At 32.7% G+C, this 13,131-nt stretch overlaps 2 protein-coding genes and 1 pseudogene across 2 annotated transcripts; 2 read left to right on the forward strand and 1 right to left on the reverse strand.

Annotated features, from left to right (window-relative positions):
- The first annotated feature begins 5,403 nt into the window (after positions 1–5,403).
- LOC111008788 (S-protein homolog 1 pseudogene) lies at positions 5,404–5,921 on the forward strand (annotated as a pseudogene).
- A 1,265-nt stretch (positions 5,922–7,186) lies between these two features.
- On the forward strand, positions 7,187–8,212 carry LOC111008982 (heavy metal-associated isoprenylated plant protein 19-like). Its single transcript, XM_022281872.2, has 3 exons — positions 7,187–7,349; positions 7,440–7,521; positions 7,627–8,212. Exons 1-3 carry the CDS (start codon positions 7,338–7,340, stop codon positions 7,902–7,904), a joined length of 372 nt encoding a protein of 123 aa, XP_022137564.1. The 5' UTR covers positions 7,187–7,337; the 3' UTR covers positions 7,905–8,212.
- Positions 8,033–12,678, reverse strand: LOC111008981 (Eukaryotic aspartyl protease family protein). Its single transcript, XM_022281867.2, has 9 exons — positions 11,899–12,678; positions 11,237–11,354; positions 10,395–10,624; positions 10,058–10,297; positions 9,554–9,707; positions 9,383–9,459; positions 8,893–9,007; positions 8,729–8,801; positions 8,033–8,288 (listed from the first exon to the last, which is right to left on the reverse strand). Exons 1-9 carry the CDS (start codon positions 12,492–12,494, stop codon positions 8,176–8,178), a joined length of 1,716 nt encoding a protein of 571 aa, XP_022137559.1. The 5' UTR covers positions 12,495–12,678; the 3' UTR covers positions 8,033–8,175.
- Between the last annotated feature and the right edge of the window lie 453 nt (positions 12,679–13,131).

Below are 13,131 nucleotides of genomic sequence, written 5' to 3' on the forward strand. Positions count from 1 at the left end.
TTTTATTTGTTATCAAATATTTTAAGTATTTAAAAAAATATTTTCTTTTGTACGTCCTCCAAAATCCGTAATTTTTAAATTTCTTCATGTGGTGGAGAAAGAGACATATTTGTGGGTTGGATGGAATTTCAAATTCTTATTTTCATATAAATTTACTTATTTCTTTCGAATAAAAATTCTCTCTGTAAAAAAAATTCATTGTTGAAAACTTCTCTCTATACCTGATGGCTAGGCATCTCTATTTTCTTACTTCTAATTTATTTTCAATATAATATCTTAAAACTTCTCTTCTCATATTTTTCTCTTTAAAATGATTCTCTGAGATGGCATAAAAGAGTGACATCATCTTCCATTTTAGTGCAACTAAGAATACAGTACAATTAGAATCTTATCAACAAAGTTTGACTGTGTGTAGTAATAACATAATTGAAATCTACTATGTGTTTACATGACTTGTTAAATTTGACTTTATCATGATTTAGGAGGAAGAAGTTTGAATTTGAGTTTGTCTTTCTTTTTTCTTTCCAGGATCGGTTGTTAGCGGGATTCTTATAATTTGAACTTGTTGTTTAGATTTGAGAACATTGTGAACAGCACAGAGCCCAAATTTGACGTCTCAACTTGCCACTACGCCAACCTACAAATTAAAAGAGGTTTGAGTTTGTAAAAGAAAAAGAAAAAAAAAAGAGTAAGAAAGTGAGATTCTTTAGATCCAAATGTAATTTATGTCATTTTTATAAAATTTTAAATGAATGCTATATAAATACATATTCCATTTTGTGTTATTTTTATGTTTCTTGAAAAAAAGTGATAAATCTGTTTTTGTGTTGCCGTGTCTTCTTCCCAAGCGACCTTGTCTCAAGTTATAGCAATTTCAAAATCTAACTTATTAAAGAAAACTCAGATATAATCAAATACAAATGGAAATAAGAATAAAATAATATGATTTAATTAATTAATCAAAGCTAAGAAAGAAAAAAATGATATGATTTCATTTGATTAATTAAATATGGTTTTATTTTTTTTCCAAGTTGTCTCAATTTATGGGAATTTAAAAATATAACTTATTAGGGAAAAATTAGATAATCAAACCCAAATAGAAATAACTAAGAAGGATAAAATAGTATTATTTAATTAATTAATTTTTTAAAGGTAATATAATTTCATATTAGTAATTAAATGGTTTGATTTTTTTCTAAAGTTGGTCTAAATCGATTAGAAAATTTCCCAGAAATATTTTATTTCTTTTAATTAATAATATTATATTTAAGGAAATTAAAGAAGGGGAATAATATTTATTAAAAATAGTTTATTTTCTTCCCTTTTTTGACAAAACATAAAAGGTAGGAAATGTTCCTATTAATTTAGACAAGATTTTGGTTTGTTTATCTAAAAAAATTTACTTCAAACACAAAAAATAAAACGAGCAAATAAAATATCAAACAAATTTAGGAGCTACGACACCCGATTTTGTTGTTTTCAAAATTTCTATAAAATTTTTAAAACGTTTCTTAAAATTGAATAATGATTTATCAAATTCTTATATTTTTCAAATACTAGAAATAAAAAACGATAAAATAAATAAAAAGACAAAGACAAGTGTGCCCTTAAAAAATCTCTTCTCCTAAGTTTTTTTTTTCCCTTAAAATGATTATTTTATGATGGCATATAGAAGAGTGACACATCACAGATAAGAATAAAGTACCCCTCGTGCGTGTTTCTTTTTTTTTTAGTTCAACATCAATACCTTTAAACTAGTAAATTATTCTAATATTATTTTTCCATTCTAAGTTAGAAGAGAAACAACTCCAATCAAGTGTAGTATTTATTTTACAAAATAATTGTGTTGTATTATTAATGTAATTGAAATCTACTATTTGTCTGTAAAATATTAAACTTATTTTTTTTTTCTATTTAGTCCTTAATTTAATTTATTATTTTTTTTAATTTTTATTGAAGTTCTATTGATACCCTTGAATTTATTAGTTGTTTTGAAAGTGGTTTTTGTGGTATCAGGGACATGTTTTCCTTTTGTGATATGGGTGCCTAGACATTTAGTGACATAATTTCATACAAGCATGCATAAAAAAAGGGGGAAAAAGGTCTGGCATTGTCTCCTGATATCTACATGTTTTTATTTAAATACTAAAACTAATTCTAACATATACCATATCATATTATCGTTTTTTTTAAAATATAATTAGTAGTAAAGACATTTTATTCAAACAATTGATAAAGTTTAAGGATATTATTAAGATTTCTAAAACAGTATTGTCTCACCACACACATGACTTTGTTTATCTTATTAAGTTTAATTTTGTCACAGTAATTTAAACCATATATATGATCCAGTATCCCTTCTGTGAAGTAAAAAAAGACTATCCTCAATCCCATGCTAAAGTATTAAAAAAAGTAAGAAGTAATATAGAATCTATGGATTTAGGGTTTAGGGGTAAAAAGCCAAAATAAATGATTTTGGCCCTTATAAAAAGAAAATTGATATTCTTGAACCTCTTTCATGCTCATGTCACGTCGAGGTGCTGCAGAAAGAAAAAAATTGCAAAATTCAATCCAATTTATCGTAATCGATTAGTTAACATGTTGGTTAACCGTAGTCTTAAACACACTTTTTTCATAAAACTTTATTTATTCTGGTGTGGATGGCAGGTAAGCCTATATTTCTTGGTTTCAATAGGACTCCTTACGTTTCTATCTATTATTATCTAAAAATAATCAAGTTATTAATGATGGGACGAAACCAAGAAATAACCCCTCACGTGCAAAATCATAAAAGATCTCCTTTAAGATCAAACAATTCTATTAAATTAAGTATGATTGTATGTGTGATAGTATTCTACTATACCAAAAATATCAATGAACCCGATTATTATGCGCACTGCTCCCATACCCTGTACATATGCAAGGTCTTGGCTCGTCGATCTTGGCTAGATTCCATTTTTTGGAACGAATGCTGGTTTGACGTTTGAGCTTTTTGGATTCTGATACCATATTAATATTATATTCATGGGTCTCATCTCAAAACCAATTGACAATGAGGGAGGGGTAGTACAATCATAAACTAGGTCCAATTACTTTTTGAATGTGGAATCCTTAACAACTTAAACCAAGACTTCAAGGATATTTCTTGAGGCCTTTAACCACCCAAACTATCTTTTGGGATACAATCAAATAAATTTTAGAAACGCAAGTTTTTGTAATTTATATTTAATTTGTTATTTGATAATTTGTAAAAAAGAAATTAATAAATGCTATTATAAAAGATGAATCTCCTAAGATTGCAAGTTTATGTAACATAATTTATCTATAGCCAGTGAAACTGACAAATTCAAATGTCACCGGTAAACAAACAATGCATATCAAACATAAACTCGATTATAAAAGAATTTTTTCTCTTTTTTTTTGTCTTAAAGATACCATCAATTCATTGAAGATGTGAGAAACTTACCTACAAAAGGAAAGCTAAAGGAATGCTTCCCAATTTAAACAACCTTTTAAAAGAATTAACTTACGATAATCAGCTTGAGACTATCGGTTTAGTTTGGTTTAATGTATCCGTTTTTTTTTAGTACATTTAATACAGCCACATGAATAAGGTAAGAAAGGGTTGTGTGTACAAGCTGTAAATAATCTTTCCATTATAGGCTTTGAATTTCGGTATATAAATGAAACAAAACCAAAATGGGCTGATCAAGCTCTCCATGGAAATGAAGCCTCTAAACATCTTTTGTTTCATCCTATATTTGCTTGCTTTGGAATGTAACATTTTTAGGTCATGTTTTGCAAATCAATGGCCAGGATCCCACTGGCAAGTGACTATTTATAACTATCAAAAGGACTCGAGTCTGGTGGTTCACTGCAAATCGAAGGACGACGATTTGGGCGAGCAAACAATCGGGTACGGGAGCAATTTCAACTGGTCGTTTAAATTTTCTTTCAACCACGTTGTATTGGTGCAACTTTAGCAGCAAGAATGGGCAAGCCTCTGGTCAAGTCTTTTGGCCAGAGTCAACAGTGTGGCTTTCTAAAAGATGTGATTATTCTAACTGCATTTGGTCTGCTTACGAGCAAGGGATTTTCTTGACAAATCGTCCCACCAATCAGTTGGAATTAATGTATCCCTGGAAAAAATGACGTCAAAATTCCCCTCCCACCTTCCTCTTTTCAGTATTTTGAAATTCTCCTTCTCATCTGCTGTATTGAAAAAAATGAAATATAATTAAAATGTTATTAATAAAATTTGGTGGTTTGTTCAAAAACAAAAGACTAACTTTATATTTATTTATATATATATATATATATATTATATGTGAATTACTACTAAAGTATGCTTGCTTTGACATGTAATTGAAATCTTTATAAACTATTAAATATATTTTTTATTTCGTGACATAATTATTATTATTAGTTTTAGTAGAATGTAGAGTAGTTTGAATTCAACTTCCAACCTTAAAAGAAAAAGTAGGTACCAATTACCAACTAATAAGTTGGTTTTAATTTCACATAAACAAGCATTCAAGATATATAAATTGTAAATGAGCATAAGGTAAAAAAAAAAAAAAGTTAACGCATGTATTGGCACTATATATATATATATATATATATATATATATGGAGATGAATTTATTCAAAATATTGAGACTAAGCCCTAATTAAAATATCATACCATATTGTCGTTCATTTTTTAAATGTAATTAATAATAAAAACATTTTTTCAAACAATTATAAGTTTTAAAAGTATTTTTTTAAACTTCTAAAACTTTAAATTATTTGTTTGACTTTTCCAAAGTTAGGATGAAGAAGTTAAACCTATGTAATTTGGATTGTACAATATCATAGATGATAGAAGTCCAAGTTTGTGTAATTTGTATTTAATTTGAGAGTTGATAGTCTATAGAAATTAATAGTAATATTAAAAGATGAGCATCCTAAGATCGAAGGTTATGGAACATGGTTTCTATGACCCATGAAACTAACAAACTCACATGTCACATATTAACAAACAAGTTTACCAAACATAAACTCACTTCTTAACCATAAATTACACGAACTAAAATCTTATGCTACTAAGCTTCCGACCAACGTTTTAAAATCGACCGTTCTCCGAGTATATGCTTCAACAAAAATTAAACAAGGGTAGATTACTGATACAATAGAAACTTTAGTAAAATGTCCCGTAACACAGCAGATACATACATTACATAGGCCATTTTAGGGTGCAGGTGATCGATTTCAAAGCTGTCTCCCATTCATGAAATCACGGTTTAATTCAATTTTTTTTTTAACTTCAGAGCAACAAATATTCCCATATGTAACACCTTTATTACATACAACGTATCTGTTTTTTACATTAATACAGCCACATTAGTAAGGTAAGAGAGGGTGATGGTAAAGGCTGTGAATCTTGCCATAAAGGAATTGAATTTGGGTATAAATGAAACCGAACCAAAATGGGTTGACCAAACTCCATGAAAATGAAGCCCCTATACATCTTTTGTTTCATCTTATTGCTTGCTTTGGGATCATGTTTTGCAGGATCATATAGACAATGGCCAGGATCCCACTGGCAAGTGACCATTCGTAATTATCTGAAGGGCTCGGCTAATCTGACGGTTCACTGCAAGTCGAAAGACGACGATCTGGGCGAGCACGTGATCGAATTCAGGGGCCGATACGAATGGAAGTTTAAAGAAAACTTTTGGCAAACGACGCTGTTTTGGTGCAATTTTAAGAGCATGTATGGTCATGCTTCTGGTGAAGTTTTCTGGCCAGAGAAAAGTGACTGGCTTGCTTATAGATGTGATTTTTCTAACTGCATTTGGGTTGCTCGTGGAGATCAGGGGATTTACTTGGCACATGTTCCTCAAAGGACGTTTGAATTAAAATACCGCTGGCAAAAATGATGTAAAAAATATATTCCTCGCTCCCCACCTTCTTCCTCTACACATAAGTTAATAACCCGTCAACCTAAGTCTAACTCAATTGGTTAAGGTAGTAGTTTCGACTAGAAAGCTGTGTGTTCAAACAGTTCTATTCCACACGTTGTTGTACTGAAAAAATAATAATAATAAATTAATAATCCTCATTTGAGTGTAACTTTAATCTCAAACACAGTTTGTATTTTGTTTCTGTTTAGAAAGTTTTTTTTTTATTTTTGCTCAACCTATCAAATAATTGTCCTTGATCTTTTAGGTAATTTGTAATTTAGTTCTTAATCTTTTAAAATTCTCAATAAGATATCATTTGCTATGTAAATTTTTATACTGATGTGTATAATGTATCAACTAGTTAAATTATGTTCATGTTAGTATTGTATTGACATCAAAACATGCTGTAAAAATACATGAATAGTATTAATTTTGTTTCTTAGGAATTTAATGTGTCATTTGTCACTAAATATCTGGGTGTATTTATTGTATTTATTTAAGTATATGCCACATCATATTGTTGTTCATTTTCTAAATGAAATTAGGAACAATAACTTTTGAATTTCTTTTTCAAACCATTGTTAAGAATATAATTGAAACTTCTAAAACTTTAAAGTGTTGTTTGACTTGTAACTTTGTCCAAATCTATGAAATTTGAGTTTGTCAAATCTAGACAAAGAAGTCTGAGCCTATCAAACCTATGTTGAGTACAAAAAGAATAAATAAGTTGTGTAATTTATATTTGGTGCGTGAGTTTATAATCGTAAAAATTTCAACGTAGTATTATCAAAACTGAATTTCATAATCGTATAACATAATTGTTCCAACAAGTGGAACTAACAAACTCAAAGGTAAAGCAAACACATAAACCAAACATAAACTCGACTTCTTAATCCTAGGCTACACAAAAGCCCTATAAACCAAACACGACCTAGGAGTTAAAAGCAGAGGATACTTCAAAATATTCCGTTATAAAAAAAAAAGTCTTATTTCATATGGTTGTTGCCATTGCTTGCTCTGCTAAACCTTTAATTTATTTATGGAGAAGCATAGCCACAGGATGAGAAAAAGAATGGCTTTCTGGTTTAATAAAGGATGTCTTCTTTTTCTCCATGTGAAGAAGAGGGCGAAAAGGAGAAGCAAAGCTCGGAAAGCTAAGAATAATGAACAGCCCACACACCACAAAGCCGAATCAGGTTCCAAATATAAACATTATTATTATTCAGTGTCTTCATATTCTCTCCACAATCAACACCATTGTTAAACCCAGACTTTCAAGTCAGTCTCTTTCATTTTCTCTCAGAAAACCCTTCAGTTTCATTTCTGCTTCTGTCTTTAAACATTATATTGGTTTAGATTCTTGGAGACGGTTCTGTTTTTGTCTGTGGTTCAATGACAGGAAAGGCAAGTTCAATCTCACCACCACTCCATTCTTCTTCTCCTTCCAAGCTTCATTGGCATTATTGAACTGTTTACCCTTGACAACTATGGCAGTTTTGCTGCATGGTTTTGAGGATTCACATGGACTGCAATGGATGTTACAGGAAAGTAAGAAGAGCCCTTCTCAGTATAAAAGGTGAAATCTCTTTCTATCTCCCTATCTCTATCTCTTTTTCTTGGTTTGACCACGCATCTAATAGTTAGGAAACTTATGACATGGTAGTCCTTATCATCTTGACAGAGTTGGAGACCCATTTGATAGAGCAAAAGCAGTGCAGGGTAAGTGTTTGTGGAAAGTTCAGCCCCCAAGATGTAGCAATCAAGATAAGGAAGAAGACCAACCGCAGAGTAGAGATATTGGAGATTCAAGAGTGTGATACCTTCACTGAAAACAACGATATCCAAGGACCCTTGATCATCAATCCCTGGAAATGCCGATCCAACTATGACCAAGCTGAAACTTGTTGTATGCATGAAGGGGACACAGAAAAGGAAGAATTAGCCTCTTCTATAACATAAACCATTCTTCATCTTTGGTATTAGTTTGTCAGTTTCTGTGTCATGCTTGCAAATTTGAAATTTCATCCTGAAACTATATACAATCTGTTGTTTACTAGTCGGTCGAAAGACGAACTTATAGTTGATCGTGTAAGAAGCGCATGATTAAAGACATATATTCCAAAAATTTATTATTATATTAACAAATAGCTACTCCTATTTATAGACACAACAGTCTAGGCATTCCATGTAACAATATGACCAAGAAGTTTATCTGTAGACTGACAGTGTATCAAAAGAATGGGAGGCGTTTAGCTCTTCTTGGCTTATGACAGTTAGATGAAGTCCATCCAATTCTCTGATTCACATTGTCGTAAACGACCAATTTCCCACGCAGTGCATTGTCTGAAAGAAAAAGAAATATAAATTTGGATTCAGAAAAAGTTAAAATGAGGACTAAGAGGCAAAGTAAATGCCAGATTATCAAGGTGATAAAGATGTCATTGTAAACAAAAGCATCCTGGTTTCTTGGTCATTGTGTTGCAAGTGGATAAATATTTATACCATAAACACTTGGATATTGAAAATTCAACAGCTTCCCGTGTTCTTATTCAAGAGCAGTGTTTTAAAAAAATGTGAGGCACACTAAATTCGAACACATTTCTAATGTTCGCAAAGTGAAAAAAATAAGTGAAAGTTCTGGATTTTTTTTCAAGCGCACAATTGACAAATATAAATAAACTTCTTATATATGAATTGTGAAAAAGAGTAATATTATGAATGTAAGTCCATGAGGTAGAATTAAGAGAATCATGCAAATTCTTAAAGTTTTAAACTGTATTTACCTCCAAGAATGATTGTGGACCCATCATGCACCTGACTTCCATCAAGAATTCCCAAGCATACATTTCCTTCTTTCTGCAGAACGTGGAGTCGTTATTACAAAAATGATGCAAATAACAGCAGCAGAAATATGTATACTCTTTATAGGAAATAAATAAAGACATACATTGATGACTAAATAATTCTCTGGAGAAATCTCAAGTTTTGTGGACACAATCCAAAATCTGCTCCCGAACTGGAGCGTTAAAGGCTTGAAGAACTGCTTCACATCTTTAACAGATCTGCAGGCGTTCACATAAAATTAGGTTCCAGCAATAGTGGAGAGCTGGAATTGAGACTGGAATTATTGAAGTGGTAAATTTTGTCAAATTCCAACATGAACGAGAAAATTGTCATTCTACTGAGACTTTCTATGTTCTCTTCTAAGCTAGAAACTTGTAGCCAGAACCTTTATTTCCCCTATTGTCATCGTTCATCAAGGTGTTATAAAAACAGAAGAAGATAAGCAAAGTTGGCTAGTACAAGTAATCCATATTGATGAAGTAATCGATCACTCGTGAGTAAAGCTGTAAGGGAAAATTTATAGTAGTAAATGCTATCCATTTTAGTGACGCAGTCTTAATTTATCTAAGAATGTCTTCATATCTGCCTTATACCTTATAGAAGATTCAGTTTTCCAACAAATGGTATCTGATGAATCTTGAATAAGCCCAAACGCCGAGACTTCTTCAAGCTGCAGAGGAATAGAGATTCGTAATCAGCTGATAAACCTTTTTGGCAGAAACTAGAAAGAAATTCACTCTGGGCTGCTATGCCTTGAAACTTACATTCGCAACCAATTGAGAATATGCTTCTTTTGTGAAGTATGTGTAGGAGCTGCCGCTATCAAAAACTACTTGCTCCTGGTTGCTGCCCCAAGTATCAAGACTCAGTGGGCTGCTTCCATAATTTACTCTCACAATCTTTGTTTGATAAAAATCTCTGAAATTATAAACTGAAGCGGTTAAAGATCCATTACAATAGAGCAGATGTAAAAGCCACCAAGTGCAAAGGATTAAGTGTACAGTGCAGGATTGATTTGACATAAGACAATCAACCAAATAATCAGTATTCCATTTGCTAGTTATTTTTCATCTCTCTACAAAAAGGTAAGTACAAACATAAGCTACTAATATTAGGAAGCTTATGAGCATTTATGTTAGGATCCAAATGCCAAGTATAGCTTCTTCTCCTTCTTTAAGTTTTATTTTGATCTTTAAAGAATTAGTTGGAAGAAGATTCTTCTTTAATAAGACAAAATTACAACTATAACAGGTGTAATCCATACTCACATGGATGGGCTGTCAAGCATGGGAACCCATGCCATCCCCCACTGTGGCACAAAATCATCACCTAAGAACATATATCCACCACCTGCTGCATCATCGGTAAGACAGTGACCTAACACATTGTTTATGATCCCATGGCTTGCCAACTGGGAAGGTAAGCTAACTTTAGCCCTGCTTAGTCCCAGAATGCCATCAGTCTTTGACAAAGAGTTCAATAGTAAGCCTTGCTGATCATAAGCACACCTTGTAACCAAATGAACAAAAAAAGGTTAGAATATTGACATGAGAACTAAAACTTGGACAATCTTTACTGCGGAGGTACAAGGAGAAAAAGTGATACCCGAAAGTAACATTCATCTTGGTCAATGATCCATTGGAAAACACTAAATTAAACTCATCTTTAACAAGAACCCCTAGAGAGGAACTCTGGTCAGCATATTGAATCTCGTAGTCACATTGATGGCAGGTTGCACACTGGTCGCCATCATAATTTCTTTGAACTTCCATGCACAAAGAGTCCTTGAACGATACAACGTTCTCTCTTTTTGGCTTGTATAATGGATTGCTTCCCTACATTAACTGTATTATTAGATTAATGATATAGTTTTCATCAATTGAGTTTTATGTCATCTATGATGTTTGGTTACTCTATATAATGTTGTTCAGCTGGCACTCCATTTTTTTTAACGAGAAGATACTGCCCAACTACAAAACTGGTTAGATGGTTTTGTTGGGTCGCATAGCACCAGCTGAAGCAAGTTAAACGGATATTCAAATAAAATATTGTTCAGCTGATACTCCATCATTTATTTGAATCAATAATTTTTTTTAAACCTAAAACCAGAAAGCATTTCAGCAATGAACGGATAAATGATTGGCTCAAAGCAGATGCAATTAATATTATGTGGAAGTTCTTAACAGACCTCACTTTAAAAAAAACTAGTTATCACTGGTACGAAAATAATGGCAGTACCAAGAAAACATGGTCAAACAAATGGACTGTTGATTGTTCGCACATGAAAGAAGCCCCCATACAAGAATCAGGTAAGATCACATTTGAAGGGAGAATGCTATATAAAACAATTATAATAGAGGCTTGATGAATTGAATTATAGATAAGATACAATTTGATAAAATATAACTGACCAAAATAATAGCAAAAGCACGGATTTGATAACTTACCTTGCCACAGCTGGTGCAAGGAGCGTCACACTGAACCCATGTCAAGTCGCTCCCAGTATCAATGTCGAGGAAGTAAGGTCTTGGTGGCTCTCCAACAGTGACGTAAGTATAATACAATCTATATGTTGTTGAAAAGCCATGTTAGTGCAAAGAATGACATCTTCATGACAAACAAAGCATGCTGTCTACATAGAATGGACAAATGCACAAGCTTTTGAGAAGCCTAATTTAGAGTTAAAAGCAGTATTATCATCTCTTTTTGTGGCTAGAGCTACATAATTCCCTTGGTCATTTAAAGTGGCATTAAACCACATCACCAATTAAATAGTCGATTAATAAGTTCGAGTAGGTATGAGCACAGATATTTTTAATAATCACCAACCAACAGGATTGGGAGGGTGATTTCTGCAGTTAATTCAGTTACTTACAGGGCATATCATTCTGAATTTTTAAATCGTTATCCAAATATCAAATTAGCTGAAAGTACTATAGTTATTTATTTTTCTAGCTGTTCATTCTTCTCCAGCTGAAAGTGCCTTTTCAGTTGTAATTCTTAGTATTCCAAACAAAATAAGCTTTCAAAAAAGCAGTCCAACTACTTTCTTCGCCGGACAGAAAGCAAATTAAGTAAAGAAAAAAAAAAGATCAAGATAAAGACATACCCATCTGGATAGATATTTCCTCCCACAGGTAAAATGGCGGACTCCTCAGATTTTAAAGTGGAAGAAACCAATTTGCCAGGCATGGGAACTTCAAGCCCAATATTAAATGTTGTAACCGGATTATCCTTATTTACACTGGCAGTCCTCCCCAACTTAAGCTGGAAATCATTGTTCTCACCCAACCCCAATTTGGAATAAAGAGGAAATAGCAAGGATTTCGGGCGACCGTCATCATTCTTCTCGGAACTACGCAATTCCAAAAGGGTCACCGGGAAATTGGAAGCAGAAAGATAAATAGCAACAAGGGCAATACCCAGTAAGACAACGAGCTTTCTTGGAGTACCAGCAAAGAGCCCCCCTGACGAAGAGATACTTTGCTGATTCGAATTCGAAGGGGCCTGAATCGGAAGATTCTGTTGGAGGGTCAATTCGTTACTATTTGATTCTTGTACCTCTTGAAGAACGGCGCCGGATTGGCGGGGAGGTTCCGGGAAGTCGTCGGAGAGTGTGAAAGCAGTGATGGATTTACCCAACGACGGATTATCCGGTGGTGGAAGAGTGATTATGACGACCCCTTTAATCTTATCGGATTCCATCTTCAATCACTGAGGAGCTGCGGAAGTTCCAGAGGAGAGAACCGATTATAGAAACTGCTGTTTACTTGGTCATAGTCTCCATCTTCTGGCTCAGCTTCAACGTTCGGAAAGTCAAAATCTGAACAAATCAACGGATGAGGAGTAGGTGGGTCATGCGTGGAAAGTCCTCGATGTGAATCATATCGGGAGTTCACATGTTGAGCTTGAACAACAGAGTGGGCCATTTTCCCCGACTCCAGATGGAAAACGCGAGGGAAAGTTTTAGTGAAAATTTACGGCTAAATTAGAAGAAATACCCCAAAGCTTTGCTTTTGTTTAAAAAATGCTCTGTATTCTTTCCAAGAGTTTCAATACTGTTTCATTTCAGCGAAAGCAAAATTAGCATGACACAGCATGAACGCGACAATTAACATTAAAAGTTTCTTCAATATGAGGACACGGGTTCATTTTTAATACAATTCGAGTCCCTCAAATTTTAGAGCATATGACACAAACGTCTATTATCTTTTACATTTATTGTTACATCATTACGTCATGTCAATTTTTTTAAAAAAACATATAAAGATGTTTTTTAAAATTATATTTTTGAAGTTTAAAATATATATATATATATATATATATTTGAAAGATTTTGAAT

This window comes from Momordica charantia (assembly GCF_013281855.1).
Source record: "Momordica charantia cultivar OHB3-1 chromosome 3 unlocalized genomic scaffold, Mcharantia_2.0 BLBB01000003.1, whole genome shotgun sequence".
Taxonomy (NCBI): Eukaryota; Viridiplantae; Streptophyta; class Magnoliopsida; order Cucurbitales; family Cucurbitaceae; genus Momordica; species Momordica charantia.